Genomic DNA, 18,668 nt, shown 5'->3' with positions numbered 1-18,668 from the left:
GTTTTTACATGCAATCTTTGCAAGTCGGATGGAAGAACCTGGAGGTGTGAGGAGAAGGGCAGGTGGGTGGACTGTGGTGCTATCAGCTTGATGAAGTTGGACAGAATTATTATAAACTCCCTGCTTTGGCATTCACACATTCAGATTGGTGGCTTCAGCTTCTGCCTCTGCATCTATGTCTGCAGAGTTTGCATGTTCTTTCCTTGTCTATGTGGGTTTTCTTTGGGGACTCAGACACCCTCCTACAATCCAAAGGCATGCAGTTCAGGCGATTTGTCGTCTCTAAATTGCCCTTAATCTATACCTGTCTAATTATATGAGTGTGAGCGTGTGCCTGTAATGGACTGACATCCTGCCCACGGTGGCCCTCGCCTGGCGATCTGCCAGAGGCTTCAAACACACCGCGCCTTATTAAGGCGCGATATTAAGATTTACTCGGCATGCAAAAGTGCCACGGAGATGCAAGGATGCTAGAGGCAACTGGACTCGACAAGTCTTCCACAGACGATCAGAAGGATTCCCAGAATGCACTGGGGCTGGAGGAAATTGCGGGAGGATGTGTAATTTTGTGAAACCGGTTCTACAGAAACGCAGGTTCCTTGCTGATAAGCACGCAAGCTCGGGAGCGATCTCTGTTTGCACAAAGCTGTTAAGAGCACTCAACCAACTTACGCCCCCATCCTATTCGCTCAGCTCTCAGAGTGTGACTGCAGGTTAAAGCTCTGTGACTGTGTGGGGAAGGTTACTGGCTGGCAGGATAATTGTACTACTGTCAGACCCTTGAGCAAAACCCTTAAGCAGAAAAACTGCTTCAGTGGGTGCTGAATTAAAGGCTGACCTCAAGATCAAATGTGTGTTTCACAGGAAAGCAGGTACTGCTGCCAATAAGGTATCACCAGTCCAGCCTGATTAGAACTCAAATCATTACAACGTTGCCATTATTTTACTACTATTCTGTGCTTTATAACTGTTTGAAAAAAAAAAGATTCATTTATAAATTATTCGTTTTGTTTTTTATATAGAAAGTACTTGTGTGACTTTTTCATAACCGAATTATAGGCAGACATATTTCCTAGCCTTCAAAAGTAAATGAGAATGATGGACAAAACGCACAGTTCGTGACATGAAAAACGCTGTTAATAAAATACAATAAAAATAATTTGGTCAAGCCTGATTTATTTTATGACAGGGCACATTTAAACGATGTTCCCCGATGCTGCCTGCAATCTTTGCTTATCCGTCAGGAATTTGTTTTCTTAAGTAGCAAAAATAAATCACTCAAGCACTCAGCATTATAAATGCACTGTTCCGCCTCGGGAAATTGCACTTCCTCATAGAGGAGTTGTAATGACATTATGGAATGTAAATTATTTTTAATCGGACTGTTTTTCAAACCTGTGGCTGACTATAACAATAGTTAGAACAAGTAACATTTAATACTGCTTTACTGCCATCCAGTGGCCAAAGTAAGAATTACATCTCTTTGGGTCGTGCTCAGACAGACATATTTTTGACTAGTAATGTTTTAATGCTACGTCTTGAACGTAATTAACCTATTAAGTAAGTGACAGTGCGTTCTACTTTACGTAGTAGATAACATTACAAACTTTTGTGACTACCAAACGCGCATGGAGATACATTTTTGTTAATAACAAAAATTGATCGCGTTCATTCTTCCTTCCATATTGTGCAGAACTCGTGCTGCGGGAGGTAGAAATCTCCAATTTATTTATCTGTTTTTGTGTTGTTTGCTGCAGCTCCTAATGCTAAACTTGTAATCTAAATCTGACAGTGAAGCCAACATAACTGCTAAAGGTGAAAAGAGATAACAGTTACTGCCATTCATAATGTTAACATCACTTGCAGGATCACTGCCACCAGGACAAAATGAATTCAGCAGGTCTGACCTTGGTCTTGCCATTTTTATGATTACCCAATTGCACACAATACCAATCTCACATGATAACTTGCATAAAATAACACATATAATTCTTTTCTACGCGACTGGAAATACAGATAAATTGCAATAGTTAATTCACACATATGCGTGCTAAGTAATGCACTGTCCAAATGAAACGCATTTATGCAACATCAAATCCGAGGCCCCAGGTCAATTTCAGCTGCAATCGATTCCCAGAAGCCTCCATCAGCCAGCGGTCGTGGGGATGTGAATTTGCATAACTCAGCTTTATTTGCTGTTATATTCATGTGTGATAAATCTGCCTAAGAACGTCTCCCCAAAATCACATACACACTCTCTCTTCAAGATTATATACACAGGATCTCTACATGTCACATACCCAAAAAGTCCCCTGAAAACAGCAGTGAGACACACACACACACACGTATGCTCACACACACACACACACACACACACTGGTTTATAATTACGTTTTTGTGGGAACTCTTCATTAATTTCTATGGGGAAAACTCTAATCCCAACATGACGACCTTAACCCCTACCCAGCCCGAACCTTAACCATAAGGAACCAAACTAAATAGGAGACTTTTGGCATTTTTACTTTTTTGATTGCATTCACAGATCTTTGTGGGGACCTGAAAAATGGTCCCCACAGTGTCAAAATAACATTTGGTCCCCACAATGTAATATAAACCAAATCCACACACAAGCACACGCACACACACACACACACACAGTTACCAATATCCTCTAAACTATACATTTTAAACCTCCCCAATTTTAAATAGACAGTATTTCCTCTAACTCATAAAAAATATGGCACTGTGACAGTCTTCTGTCCACATTGCCAGTAGCCCATAAGTCAGAGCAGTGTATACTGCTGTTTGTCATCTGCTGTTGACATGGCAACCAAGGTTGGTCTGAATGACTGCATTCTGTCTCCTGCATCTGGTCTGGGTACAAAGCGTCAAAACTGGACGTGAGGCTTTTGAATCCAGCTGGGGCAGAGTTTCGATTATTTTTCTCCTGTAACATCTTGCTGTTGGGTCGTCACAGTGTAGGATGACAGGATCACAATGCTGGATGCCGCAAAGTGTGAGGAGACGTCTCCCAGGGCGACCCCAAAGGCTTTAATGGGGAACTGGGCATCTGCATCACTGGTCGCCTGGGCGACAGGTTCCATGTCTGTGCAAAGCTACGTGTGAGCCAGATAAATCCCCTCCCTCACTCACTCACTCACAGGCTGGAGCAGTTTATGAAGAAATGCCCACTGCGGCCCCCATCTTACTGTCCATCTCCCTTCATTTGTCCTCATGACCCCTGTCCCTGTGTCTTTATAAGATATGAGCCCCACTCGTTTGGCATATACGTCCAGGGTGGGGGTCATGGAGGGGCATTCACGAGTGATGCCTCCCCAAATGAGCCACTGTGCCCCTCCCCCAAACTCCATTCACAAAGGCCAACACTCCCCCCACCACCTTCCATCGGATTTGTTCTGATGCTGGCAATGTATGCTTCACATGCTTAATAATGGGCATAAGCTCCAATGTCATTAGTAGGATTGAAATTAGATGTCGCAATTCTGGCAAACAGTCAATCGCCATCCCAGCCCATCGTTAAGTCTGTCATAGTGTTTCGGTGGCCTAAATGCTGCCCTCCCCATCGATGGGCTGGGGGAGGCCCAGCCGACCTGGGGTGGCGATGGACCCGGGCGGAGCCTTTCTGTCGCAGCATCTCGTAAAGCATCACTGCTTTCGGGATAACAGGTAAACACACCCTGTGTCTCCTTCACTGCTCTCCAATAAAAACCAAGTAACGACTGAACATTGCAGGGTGTTGGGCTGCAGCAGACTGCCTTTCACGTTGACCTTTCGGAAAAGCATCCGCCTTACTTACAGCAGAGCGAGGCCAGTCGTGGCGTCCAGCAAACACGAGCAGCACGACGGAGGCCACAGGTCTGGCTTGTTGCCCGATTCCCTGCCGAATTACAAAACACAGCTTCAAAGCTGAGTCATCCGATGTTTAATGTCAATTAGCGGCAAGACTCCAGCTGTAAAAGACGCCTGACGATCAGCACCCTGGAGCAGGTAACAGAGCCGAAGAGGTCAAAGAGCCAGTGGCTGAACTGTCGGTGGGAACAGCCTCAAAAAGCAAGACAGCCAATCATGGACAGACTGCACGGCAAAGGGGAACAGTGGCGGCAAGTCAAAGCTCACTGGCAGGGATAGATGGACACTTACCAGGACAGACACTGAACACCACAGACATGCAGCCTCAGAAATGACCACAGAGCTGAATGAGATCCGCTGTGATCCAGTCTCAACAATAACAGGAGTTTCCCAAAGCTGTACAGTAGTTCATGGCAGGCCTGCCGCTGAGCAACCACTGGTATCCAAGGCAGATGTAGGAGGAGCATAAAAACTGAGCCCTTAAGCAAAGTGAAAAGTAACATGGCCTGATAAGTCGTAATTCTCCTACATTCATACACACATAATAATAACAAACTTTAAAGTGAAAATTGTAGGTTTAGTTTCCAAACTGGGAGCATCTTGGTCATTGGTTCTTTGTCCAATCCCACCCCTGCCTTTAACTATAATATATATAGCTAACTGAGAATGGAAAATTGTTCGGTTTTACATTCTGTCTAATCATCCCACATCATCCCACTCCTATGTGCTGGAGTCCCACGTGGGATTCGAGTATCTGCGTGTGACGGACAGATTTTCCCAGGTGTGGCCCAGCAGGTCAGGATGCTGTTCCTGGGATCATACAAGCAACATCGCACCATTATTATTATTATTATTATTATTATTACAACTACTATTACTTGTTGTTATTCTGTCATTGTTATTACTGCTATGAACCAGGTTTCCTCACTGAACCACCCAACATTCTGGCACTGAACTCTTTACACAGTACAAACCCAGGTGTGTTTGTATTTTATATATGTATATATATATATACAGACACACACACACACACACACACACACACACATATCCTCTCATAGTGTGCAGTTATGTTGTGTGTATTGCCTGATCTTGTCTATAACTGCTGCTGAAACACCAAAAATTTCCCTTTGGGTGATTAATAATAGTGGGCAGTGGTGGCTTAATGGTAAGCGCACTTGTAATTGAAATATTGTGGGATCAAATGCCCAACCAGCAAGGCACCACTGAGGTACCCTGACCAAGGTACTGCCCCCAAGGACTGCTCCCCGGGCGCTGACTTAGCTGCCGCCTGCCATATCACGACATCACATATGGGTTTAAATGGAGAGGACACATTTCGTTGTTGTATAATGTGGTATGACAACTAATCGCAGTAATGTTCATCATACCTTATTTTACACCTGCTGACCCTGCCAGGCTTTAAGGAAGATGCATCGAACAGAGTAAGTTACAGATCACAGCAGGCAGGGGCTGCAGGTTCACCCACCACTCTGGGTTCCGGGCGGAATCTTGGCCGAGTGCCTGGCAGCAACGTGCATCAGAGCAAACGTCACTGCCAGGGATCATCGGCGATTATCCAAATCAAACTATTTTCTGCAAAAGCACTGAGCCGCTGTTCAAGAATCAGAAGCAGAGGGTCAGTCGTCATTTCCTGAAAAGATGAGTGATCACTCTTGCTAAATGTTTGTAGACTAACCGTAAGAGCAGTGAATTTACACTAGAAATGTATCGTGCAATCAGATACTGATGCAGGTCACATAAATCTGTACCCCGGTTAATGGAAGCAATAAAGCCAGCAAGGGATCTTTAAGGTGGGTAATAACCCGGATTAGATTAACATAATCTAATCTCCTAACTGGTCATGGTGTGTTTTTTCTGGTTTCTCCTAAAGGGACTGGTATTTTTTAATGAACATATTTCTGTTGTTATCCATCCATCCATCCATGCATAACCAGTACTGGGTCAAAGTGAATCAGTAGCTTAATATCCCAGAAATCACAGGGCCAAAAGCAGGGAACATCCAGGAGACCATCGCTATCCATAACGGGGCACTTCATCTCTTGTGAGTACGGACCTTCTAGAACCTGGCTGATGACTATGATCATCAGGTCGACCGCAGCTGCAGCAGTCAGAAGGTGACCTTGCAGGTATAATGTTTTGAATAGAAGCAGAACAGCCATGAGCAACGTTACGGTACGTGGGACTGAACTGGTCTATACGAATTCATGTAGACTGGATGCAGATGAATATCTGAGGAAGGCTAGTAGCCGAACTAATAAATAAACAGGAGATGCGCGTTTTTGCTCACGGGATAATGGAACCTGGCAGTGCACAGCCCTGGAACTGTGAAATAACACAGTACTGAACTTCAGTTTTTCTACGTACAGAACCCCAACCATGCAGTAAATAAGGAGACAGGTATAAATATCTGGACTTCAGGCTTTCGCATGTAATCTAAGACAGGGAAATTGCAATCATTGTATTTTTTGTTGACCAGGCTGCAGGCTTCTTCCATGCAGGAAAGAGAGCTTCTGATCGCATGGATTCTGCCTACAGTGCCTGGCTCTGTACTTAAAAGGAGCTCTCAGAGTCGGTTTGTTTCTCCTTCCCAAGGGGCAGGACTGACATAGGTAGAAAAAAAACACTTTGCCTGAAGATGCACAAATGAAATGGAGAATAATCTCCCTGACGGGCCTGGCGCGTTGCTCATCGGACCCACATGAGGACTGCTCCTTTGTTGCCGTCGGAATTCATGTGATGCCGCTTTTGACGTCTTGACACACCAGGCGTATCTTTTTTTCCGATAGAGGGGATGTTTTAACACTTTTTTTGGTTAAAATCTGAGCGTCTCGGTCCTTGTGAATACCATGCCAAATCATCACCGTTCGCGCAGCCGCCGCGGACAGCGATCGTCTGCCGCGCGAATCTCGCATAGGTGTTGACGTCACAAGTGACCAACGAGACGGAGAAAAAAAAATAGAAACAGCTCGTCCGGTGTCCATTCATTCACACATTTAGCGGTCTGCACGTCGCTTGGCCTACTAAAATTCGTTGGCTTTCGGGATTGGCTTTATTGCCATTGTGTTACGTCTCCTGCCAGCCACCAATTGAGCAGATTATAATCAGTCCCCCGGGAATAAAAAGTGCTTCTAATGAACATATATACTGTAATCTGTATTAAACATCGTAAAATGTTTCTTATGCGTTATAATTGTCTTACTGCATGAGGTTATGGATGACTCAAGAGGGTTAATGTTATGGTTTCTAATGATTCCGATCGAACGTAGCCTCCGCTTAAAAGCCGTTTATGCAGTTCTAGATCAAACCACGAGGTGTCGTAAATGTAACTTACGGGAAGCAGCGGTTCAAACAGTCATATTATTAACTCGTAATAACGAAGAAATGCGAATCGACTGTTCTGCTGTACACAGGCTATTTTTAGTATACATCCGGTGTTTTAAATTGATCAATAAAATTAATGCTTTTCACCTATAACATACCACAGAGAAAGGGGGATATGGATTAACAAGGAACAAAACAATCGTTGCCGTAAGGAGGTTCGTTATACATTTATTGGATGCAGTTTTATGTGCTGTCTTCGTGCCTTGTTTCACCACGCTGGTAGCTTTTAATTTATATGCTCAAGTTCGTAAAGAACAAATGCCCCGCTGATCACTTCTTCCCTGACTGTTCATGAAACAAATATTCAAACGCGGCTCCACCACGCTTTTAGCTGCACAGCATCTGACCCACTTCTGGACGGCGAGAGGAGTCGTGTCGGCGATCTGGCACCATGGAGAAGCCGCATCCGTCGACAGGGGCGTTTTTACACGTCGCCTGCGGCGAGGAAGCATGGCGACGTGCTGAAGTGAGAAACAGGGAGTGGATGCTAAGATACGTCAGTTGGAAAGCTGGCTTTTCCCCGCAAGGCTCATGATTTGAGTAGGGTTTGCTGCATGCATGAGGTCAAGGGCATTGTTGGGTGCAGTGGTCTGGAGTCAGCTTAGTCTTCAGGGCAGTTTCTTGAATTTAGTTACTTTGGAAAATCATACAATGTGACTCTGAACTGGGTCAGCACAGTGACATTTATAACACAGTGCGGAGTGGTGCATCTACCTCAGCATTGTGTAGAAGCCACTATAAGTGGTTCGCAAGCTAGCTAGTGAGTACGGAAGCAAAACAGGAAACCGCATATTGATTCTTACTTTTTAATTGCCCCACCACCTATGCGCCAAAACAATCATAGTTTTTCGGCAGGTCCCAGATCAGACCCCCGCAGGCTGTTAGACTTTGAAGAACGGTCCCAAAGGAAAACAAACATGCCTTTATAATACAGCTCCGTCCATCTCTCACAGGGCCTTTTACTGCCTCCATTAAGCTGAGGACCCATTAAGCTTGCCTCAGACTGCAGGTCTCCGAGGTACAGAGAGTGGCTACATTTACCCTGCAGTGCCTATCAGGCTGGATAAGCTTCGGATGCTTTTAGTCAGCACTGAGAAAATGTCCTCTAGTGAAGCACAGAGACAGCCTCATCCCCACTGTGGGCTGGAGCCAGGTGGCTGATGAGGTCATACACGTGTATGTATATTGGGGGGGGGGGGGGGGGGGGGGGGGGTAGAAATGTTACCATTCTGTCTCCCGTTACTCCTCAGTTCTAGCAGAACTGAAGCGGATTATTCCAGGACTCAAGATGACACAACATGCTTTGTTTTTGAATCTATTATTATTATGATTGTTATTATCTGTAAATATTTATTTCCTTAAGATGCCAATATCCTGTGTACTTTTTAAATTTCCTTGCGCCACGTTTACATGTTTGTGCAATGCCTTTTGCACTTTATCTGTTTGGAATTAAGTGTGCGTTTGTGCACTATGTTCTCTCTGCTGTATAATCCAGAAATTCCCTCTGGGATCAATAAAGTCCATCTTAATCTCAGCCACGCAGGCGAAATGCCCCACATAGACTCCCCCTTTGAGTTTAATTTGCAGGCACGCCACCTGCAGACACTGGCATGCCAGAGCATCTTGTAATCCCTGGGGGACAGGGGGGGGCACTGGAAAAAGAAATGCAACATTCATGCTTCTCTGTTTAATATTGCAGGAGGACAGCATTTTGCAGTTGGACACATTATGCACATGGCGAAGCTTCACGGCTTTAACTATTCAGTGAATTTGAGGCTGTTCTTTAGTTTTGCCCCAAAGTATTACTTTTTTTCTACATGAATTATATTACTTTGAAAATAACGGTGCCGCTAGAGATGTTGAGCCCCATGAAAGCATATCGTGTCGGGCCACCGACCCAGACCAATCCTCTTATGTTCCAAATGCTTTAGGGCCTTTCGTCACTCAGGAATCTTGAAACCAACCCACCCCCCCCCTTCCCCGACATGACCTCTGCTACCTGGGAAAGGATGCAGGCACATGGTGATGTTGCAGTTATAAACACTTATCGAAGATGAGTGAATGGATGGACAAGACTCACAGCTAAAACATGGTATATTTTTTCATTTTAGTTTGACATGAAATAGCGAAAACAAAAAAACTGATCTGAGGCCAGTTGGTTTGGACCCTACAAGGAGACTTATTTATTAACAGGAAGACTTATTCGTTGACGTCTTACTCTGCATTTGGGCACTTGGACATGGTTCCATTGTGCCGGTATCGCCATAGCGATCTCTACCGCCGGCACCGTTTCCACGGGCACCAGCCGCGTCATTAACCATAAGCGTGCAGATTAGCTGCTCCTCTGCTGATTGTGTTAGGGCCGTCTGCCAAGGTGCGCCGATGGGCTGAAGTCCAAATCTGGCAGTAGTACATCTCTGAGCAGGTGAGGCTTAGGCAGTTCTATTCCACCACCACATCCAGCTGGTTAAGCGATGGACTCTGAGCAAAGACACAGAAGTTCAACAAGTAGAATATTCTGCTCCCACTACAGAGGTTGTGGGTTCAAAACCTGGTGATCACAAATAAAGTTGTAGCCTTTTCTATTGTAAGTCCCTTTGTATAATAGCATTTGAAACGAGTGCGACCAGAATAGTGTATTTGCTATGTAGTTGGTAGAATATAGTATCTGCAGTATGTCTGAATGCTTAGTATGAATAAGTCAGAGAGTGAATGTCACGGTCTGTGAAATTCTGGGATGCTATGCTATCCCACAAAGCCACTGGTGCTGCAACCAGATTTGAAGGTAGTGCCGGCTTAGAAACCTTCGCCAACATGGGGAAGAATGTGCAATCTGTCTACAAATCTAAGTAGGAAACAACATTCAGTTACACAAGTTGACTCGAATATGTCTTTTTCTCATCGGTAGTTTTTAAATTTTGCAGGCGCCGGGTTACACTCGTGGCCAGTATTGTGGAAACGCCCAGCATTTTTGGCATCACCCTTTAAACATTACTACACGAATATCAGCAGCAACACTGATAAACAATCAAAGAATGTTTACAAATATCATACACTGGATGACTAAGTAAGTAACTGGAGTAACCGGAATGAAGTTCTGCAATCTCCAAAAATTGCAAGTGTTTACACAATTTTGGCCGCCAGTGTACATCATTGGTAAACATCTGAGTCAGGTAATATGCAAGGTACTGGCTGCAGTATGCATACTGTATGTATACTGTTCTCATGCATTCATACAATACATACTGCATTAACGGTTGAGTAGTAGGCTTCTAATGAAATTCAATAGGTACTGTTTACGTATGCAATTTCAGACGCACCCAGTGTAAGTGAAAAACATGACACATCCACGTCCCAGGTACTCCCTCACCCTTCTGGGGAATGATATTTGGACCCCAGGCTTGAGTACGATGTGGAGAAGAGCAGGTGCTTGGTGGCCAGTGCTGCGTTCATTGAGAGGAATTCCCTGGAATGTTCCGGGCCTTGATTTGGGCTAATATAAAAATGTATTTAAATGCTCTCTGATATTTGGGACCCCATCAACTTAGTAAAAGCTGATTTTCTATGATCTGTACCATCCATCCATCCACCCATCCATCCATCCATTCATCCATCCACCCACCCATCCATCCACCCACCCACCCATCCATCCACCCACCCATCCATCCATCCATCCATCCATTTTCTTATCCTATTCAGGGCTGCAGGATGAGCTTTATCATTGAAATAAAGTTCTTATTCCACATTGAGTATTTGCCAACTTTCTAATAGACAATTTTAATTTTTATAGTGACATATCTGTTTCAAATATACCAGTATTTCTTAAGTCTACTTGGATATGAGGTAGGCTATATCAGAAAAATAATAATAATAAAAAAAAATCTTTGTTTCACTTACATTTAAGAGTTTTGTAAGAAAAAGCCCAGCGAAAGTGATAAGCCAGTGTTCAACCTGAAGGAGTCAAAGCTGACTGCACTTTTTAGGACATCGTTTAAACTGAACAGGAAAATTGATTTCCCTCAGGAGATGAGACAATAATTGGACTTTGGGGTTAATGTACTAATTCGATGCATCGTGCCCTAAATATTGAATTAAAGCACACTTAACGTTATCCGTGTTGCGGCATTCTGCTGAATGACCGTCTGGTCCTGACACGGACAGCCTGAAGCCTCATTGGAAACTTCAACAGAAATATTAAGTTGCGAATATGAGTCATAATAATTGCGAATATCAGTCGTAAAAATAAAATGTTAAAAATCGGGACAAATAATAAAAAAGAAACAATACAGATAGGGTTTTTTTTGTCTTCGTGCTGTATATGTGAAGTGCCCAGATCAAGGATGTTACGAATAACCATTATGTAGAATCACTCCTATACGGAATGGTCGCACCATCGCGAGACTATGGCTGTCGATAATCCACATGTCTACAAATCAATTAAGCGTTATATCAGCGATCGTGACACTGGGTCATCTGACAGCCAACGTGGCAAATGACCACGTTATTCCATTTGGGAGGCGAGCGCTAAGGGCGTGAGGAGCGGGGGGTGGGATCAGATCTGGACACGCAGGAGTTAAAAACGATATTTTCTCCTCCCGTTCGGTAGGAAGTGGGAGGTAGGGAATGGAAACGTTAGACAAGCGGTCTCGGGAGTAAACAGCATATTTCCCTGAATCGGGCAATAGAGAAGAACCTGTGCGTCTGTGGGGAATCGGCTCCAGCACCTGTTTCTGTTTTTTTCCTGAAAAGAACTGAACGGAACCAGGGTCGCAAATAATTTCCAGGATAATCGAGGAAGATACAGCAGAACCGGTTTCCGTATAATCATGCAGTATCCACCGTGGCTGTGTGCGTAACATCAAACGTGAAAGTATAGACTTTTTCGGATTGATTTTTCTCAGGGGAAAAAAGGAATTATTTATTTTATGCTGAGCAGATGTAATAATAATATGCTTTCCAAGGCGGAAAATGGATTCACGTGTAATTTATATTTTCAAGGTGTGACTTATTAAACCAAAACCGGAATGCCTTGAAACGGAACATGTACTCTTAAATGGAAAGCAAAAATAAATACATTCTCGTCGACGGAAAGTGGATTTTGAAATGTTTAACTGGTCACCTGAGAAATTTCTGCGATTATTACATTATACATTATTAAAGATAACCATTACAAATATCAGGTTCACTGTAAAAAATAGTGCAGATAATTTATAGAATAAGTGAAAATGTAATATATATTCAATAATTGGGTTAATCGTAGTCCAGACTCGAGCACTAACTCCTCAGAATTGTGCAACGGTAGGAGCGATAGAATATAGCTTAACAAGAAACTGAAAGTCGCAAAAAACCTGAAGTAAAATGATGTCAAAATAAGGACACACAAACGGAGATGTCACCGTAAAAGATCGTTTTCGATGCGCTAAAAAGATGGAGATGTACAGATTTTCCCGAGCGATTCTAACGTGCCCGCGTACACAGAATTACATTGAATAGTTATCGAAAGAAATATAATTACGTTCGTTATATGGAGAATGACTAAACACGGCGGAAAAGAGCATCTGCATTAGTTTGGAGTCCCTCTGGCAGTCGATCGGTGGCGATCGGGACGTGATCCTTTCGCCGGAGTTGCTCTCTCAGCAGTAGCCAGTATGTCCGTGTTTGCGCTGTGCCGTCTTGGCTGGGCTTGAACGGCAGGGCTGGGCCACTTCGCTGAAGCCGGGCGGCCGGTGCATGCCGCAGAGTCGCTCGGGAGCCTTGCTGTGAAGGGTGGGTCCCTGGACCATCGTTCCCGTCTCACGGCATGGATGACTCGGGGATTATTCGGCGACGGCGGCTTCAGGTGAGAATGCCCAAACGCGGCCACGCAATGGTTAAATGAGGTTCAACCCTCCCAACTTTTATAACCAGTTTATTTATACGATTAACTGTATGTACTGTTTTAACACCCTTAAACGACATATGCAGAGGCACTATGGGCTGTGCCTGGTGCAAAACGCAGGTGGATTTTCATAGTTCTTTCAGTCGATAAATTGCACAATTTGAGCACAACTAAGGGAAATATTAGGTCACTGATGTAATATGGCATTCTATGAAATGTACATTTAATTGCAGTCCATGTGTCCGAAAAATGATCTTCGTATTCGAAAGACGTTTTGCAGACTGAATGTATAACAAATTAACCACCGACGCCCTGCAATTGAGAATTCAAAGGTAACTTTAAACAAAAATGTCAGTTCGCATGAAAAACCCTGAATAATTTTTGTGCACCTCCCCCACACCCACCCCTCCCTGACCTACGTGGGACTGTCCCGTCTGTCCTGGCTCATAGAGGCGCTGTACCTATTCGACCACACTGCTGCCTGCATTGATCAGTTGTTGGGAAGTTAGGGAAGGGATGTCGGGGTGGATGAGGATAGCAGCTGCCGTCTGCCGCGGTGCCATTACGGGGCGTGTTTGGAGTAACACAATCCCCGGGAAACACAATCCCCCGGCTTTCGCTGCCTCACGTGTATGCCTGGGTCTTTAGATCTCCAAGCATCAGAGGCATAATTCGTAATTCACTGGGGGGGCTTTCAGCCTGCGGGAAAGCCAGTGGTGGCCTCGCTTTCTGCACTGGGGGGCCAGTAGCTCAGAGACATGTCTACCCCTGATTCCCATCAATGTGTCCTTTTAAGCCCAGATCAAGTTCCCTGGAGCCAACAGGGTTGACAAGACAAGGGCCAATGAAGATGCTCTTGGGAGGTGATCAGTTGAAACCCTGGCATGCCGAGATGTTGCCGTCTTCAGTACCTCCAGCAAAATCCGATTTTGTGACTTATAATCGCGACGGTGCCACCTTTTTATAGTGTTCGGCTTATGCTACATTTCTGCATCGTTGTTGCGCGTATTTGCACTAATTTGATCGGGGTTATATTCCTCTCCGGGCAAATAGCCCAGATGATTAACTTTACTGGCAGGACGCATTTTCCCTCTGCTGGATGTAGGAGCCGGAGTGCATGAAGTCATGTATCAGTTAATAGTTGAGTCATTCTGCCTTTCAGGAAGCGTCTCAGCAGCATTGCTCTTTCCCGTCTGCTTGAGACGCTATTTATCATTCTGTCTAATCACTGCAGCCACTCAAGGACTATAATGCTAGGAAGTGCTGGGAGGAGGGGGTGGTATTTTAAACTGGCATGCTGCCATCCTCTGGATCATGGTAAAGGGTAACGGTCCCAAACTTTAGTCTGTATCCTTCTTGCCGGCATTTTCCGTCGGCACATTGGCGTGGTCAGAGGTACCTGGGCTTTTTAAGTTGTTCCATGGCGGTTGTTCCCTGCTATTTTTGAAGTGGTGTATTTGTTGACCTGGGGGAGGGTTGGCGATGGTAAAAGTTGTGAAGTAATTTTATTAATCAAAGTTAGCTGAAGCTGCTTTTTAGCGGTGGCCCCCGGCTTTGGCCTGGGTACGCTCGTGTATTAAAGCGCCCCCGCCTATCGCTTTTGGGGATGGAGGGGGGATTCTCGCTGGGCGTGTTCTTTGCTTTGTGTGAAAGGGGCACCGACCATGGAGGGGAAATGGGAGCAGGGAGTCTTCGCGCGATAGTATGGCGGACAGGGAGGTGTGATGAAACCCCCTGTAAGTGGCACGCATGAGCAGAGAGAAGCCCCGCCTCCGATGCCCTCTCATCCAATGGGGTGGGACGCTGGCACGTCAGGCCTGCCCTGGGTGCACTATCACTATCCCCGCTCCTATTCCTCGTCCATGGCCAGTGCTCCTCCTCTCTCACAAAGTGACGATAGGATGGCCGATGCTTCTTCAAGCCACATGCTTCCTTCCAGCCTCCGTTTGCCCTTGTCATGCCAGCATCGCCTCATCCCACCCAGCCTGACCCAGAGAAACAGCTCACGGCAGGTCTGTTTGCAGGGTCAGACGTCCGTGGAAGAGCGGCTTCTTCCCCCAGGGCAGACGGCCGCAGCGCACCTTTCCGGGGCTAGAACCAGCAGAGTTCTGGTCAGCAGCCCAGCTCTCTCAATGTGGGCCTTTCTTTGCGAGTTTTAACATTCGCATTTTCTGCAAAGTGAAATTAGCCGGCGTTGCAGGGATCTATGCGAATGCCGCGCTGAATTTACTGCCTCTAAATGCTGCCTCTAAATGCTGCCTCTTATCTAACTAAGTTATGCTGTTATATGCTTTGGATTATAATGCTACGCCATCTTTTATTTATATGTTAGAATTTTTTTGTACCAAACATAGCAGAACACTCAGGGGTATTGAAGCTAGACTCTAGTGGTAATTAGCATGTGTCATTTAAATTTCTGTGTCTTGACTGGTTTTTAAATGAGTTATTTTTGCCTTTGAGCCCAGTAGATTATTTTGTTGGCTGTTGCTTTTGTGTGGAGCACCTTCAAGGGCTTATGGTTCAAAACCAGGATAATTTACTGTGACTCCTAAGGACTCGTATCGGTGCTTTAACCGGGACACTCCCAGTCTGGTTTATTTTTTGTCCGTTATGGTAAATGCAGAAGAGTCACTATTTTTCTCCGAATTCAGGGCGAATAACCTGAAACTGATTCACATTGGCTGCTCGTGTGAGTGGGCGTGGCTTATTATCGGCAGTAAACTGACACGCTGGCTGTTGGCGCGCTCAGAGAAAACGAAACTCTGGCCTTTGACGCCTCGGGGAGTCGTCTGCTGGTGGACGGGCAGCAGTCTGTCAGCTGTCCTGATGCTTGTTCCGTCTCAGAGGGACCAAGCGGCTGATTTAGCAGACAGGGATGATCCAAGGTCACCTGGGCAAACGATAATGGTGCTTCTTCCCGAAGAGCGGAAAAGTAGAAGTGAAGACGAGCGTCCTGGTCAGAAAGAATTCAGGCTAAAAGAGGCGATCATGAGCATCAAGTGTAAATATTGCGGCTGTGCTGTAAAAATGGTGCCATCATATGGATGAAACATAAAACCAAGGTTCTCACTTTCTGAGGTCATAAAAGATCCCTGGGCATCTGTCGAAAGAGAAACCCCGATGCCCCGATATCCCACACTGGGCTTATCAAATCTGGCCTCCCAATCACTCCTTATACCTAATCGGTTCTCCTGCCCCTTCACCACCTTAGCTACTGTGTGTTGAGCGTCCTGGTGCAGAATGGCTGCTATCACGCCATCCAGGTGGGTTATCCAAAGTGGTATGGGTTTAAGTGGCTCCCCATTGCTTCTGTGAAGCACTTTGGGTGTCCTGAAGAGTGCTATAGAAATGTAACATTCATTCATGGGTATTTGTAGGGTGCCATGGTGGCTCAAGTTAGCACTGTACCCTTACACCTCCGGGGGGATGAATCTGATTGTCCTGACCTCTGCTCCGTGTGTCTGGAGTTGGTACGTTCCCAGTAAATACGGAGCTGATTCCGGTTTCCCCTCGCAGTCTGAAATTACATGTGTTGGCAGTTTGCTGTCACTAAATTGCCCATTGTGTATGTGTGTGTGTTTGTGTTCTGTGATGGACTGACACCCCTGCCTCATGCTCCGTACTTCCTGGGATGGGCAACAGTCCCATAGTGACCTTGCACTAGATCAGTGGAAGATGGATGGATGGATTTGAGTGACTTTGGTCCTGTTTACACTTGGTTTTAAAATGCAACTTGGGAGATCGGACCACAAGTAGACAGCTGAGACCCTTCGCCGTTCACACCTGTATCTATCATGCGATGGTGTCCAGCTGACCGCTTGTGTTCAGATCGCGTTACTGCTCCGCACACAGTTATTGCAAAGTCCTTGTTTGGGACACATCAGGACGCATTAGCATTTACACTACAAAAGATTTGTGGTCAATTGCGCTCCAGACCATCTCAGCAAGAGCTTTGAGTGATCAGATCACAGTGCATCTTGGTGGTCGTTGTATTTAGCGCTGTCTGTTCTATCTGTCTGCGATCTGAAAACTCGCGATGAGTTTTAAAACGAAATGTAAACACAGCCTTTGATTCATTGTCGGATATTCTCACCCACCTGTCGGGCTGTTCTCTCGTGGTCGTATCTTTAAAACAAGAAGATGGTCAGTCATATGTTCCCAGAGATAATGGGGGCTAACGGTACCTCTGTTATCAATTTCATGCTGCGCTTCGCTGGGGAATTCCTCTGGCGTGCGGAAGTCACTCTCATCCTCATCCTTCTTACGTAGACTATCTTTCACGGGAATTTTGAGTATTAATTTAACACCGAGGAGCTCCAAGAAACACTCCAGTCAAGAAATAGGAAAGACCTGCCTCTGGCAGAGAGATGGCGCTGTCCATCACTGACAGGTCACCTCACTCACTACCGGGGCCGGCTTATGTCTATAATACTGAAACGAATGTCCAGTCTTGAAAATCCATAAACGATTACTTGTCTGTAAATGACTCTTATTCCTTGAAGAGGAATCAGGAGTCCTTGAGGAAGTAGACTTGCTTCTTGACTTCACACTGGGACAGAGAGGTTGTATCTCTTGGTCATAATGCCAAAAATGATATTTTAACATACGGTCCTGTTGTAAGGAGAGACAGACAAACGATGGGTTTTTTTGGTGCAGGTGGAGTCTGTGAGGCGTCCCTGGTTGTGCGGTCGACCCGCTCGCTGTTTTGGGGACGTGACCCAAATGTCCCGCTCTGCTGTAAGGAACTGAAGATGCATTTACAGTCAGGAGTAGTACGGCACTCTTGAACGGCAGTGTTTTGCACGGGAGGTTTTTGAGGATGATAAGTGTGAAACTGGAAAGGGCAGATCACATGCTGGTGCAGGCGGGCAGCGAGCTGGCATGTTATCCGGAAGAAGCAGAGTTTTGTTCATTGGAGGAAGATACATGTAGTTACACACTGATGACCAAATGTCACAAAAAAACCTTAATCTGTGTACATCATGCTGGAAACCAGTGCATAGCAAGGTGCCCATACACTGGGGGGCAGTTTAGGGATGCCTGATCCCCTAACCATGGACATGCACATGGATATGTGGACATACAGACTCCACACATAGAGAGACAACAATGGCTCCAGACCTGGAGGTGTGAGGCCATGAGTCTTATAATAAATCATAATAATTTTGATAATAGTAAAGTTTGATACAATTTATATTGTTGCATTTGGTGTCGAGTTTGGGGGCACAAAGCAGGATTTCTCAGTCAACTGGGTTAACTTAGGTTAGAAGTCATGATTGTCCAATAGGACTACTACTTAGCTAATTATTAGCTTATTATTGGACGATCAAGACATTTGGCTTAAGTCCTGTTTTGTGGGACATCTCCCCAGTCATTAGATGTTAAGACGTGGGTCTCTTATGAACAGAGATGTGGTTAAACTGTGGCGTACTGTAGACCCCAGCACTGGAACCTCACGACCTGGTTGGTGTTACATCACAGTTCTGAACCACGTGCTCGCTGTTCCTCCCTGACC

At 45.2% G+C, this 18,668-nt stretch overlaps 1 protein-coding gene across 3 annotated transcripts in view; it reads left to right on the top strand.

The window, feature by feature from the left end:
• Positions 1–12,974: 12,974 nt before the first annotated feature.
• Positions 12,975–18,668, top strand: part of LOC125742462 (microtubule-associated serine/threonine-protein kinase 1-like) — a 57,443-nt gene continuing 51,749 nt past the window's right edge. For all 3 annotated transcript variants that reach the window (XM_049014479.1, XM_049014481.1, XM_049014478.1), the window contains exon 1: positions 12,975–13,114. In XM_049014479.1, the coding sequence (XP_048870436.1) occupies positions 13,076–13,114 (39 nt within the window). In that variant the 5' untranslated portion in view covers positions 12,975–13,075. The remainder of the gene's footprint in view (positions 13,115–18,668) is intronic.

The sequence above is a fragment of the Brienomyrus brachyistius genome, chromosome 5, assembly GCF_023856365.1.
Source record: "Brienomyrus brachyistius isolate T26 chromosome 5, BBRACH_0.4, whole genome shotgun sequence".
Taxonomy (NCBI): domain Eukaryota; kingdom Metazoa; phylum Chordata; class Actinopteri; order Osteoglossiformes; family Mormyridae; genus Brienomyrus; species Brienomyrus brachyistius.
Note: the sequence above shows the minus strand (reverse complement) of the source record. Positions and strands in the feature narration are given on the sequence as shown.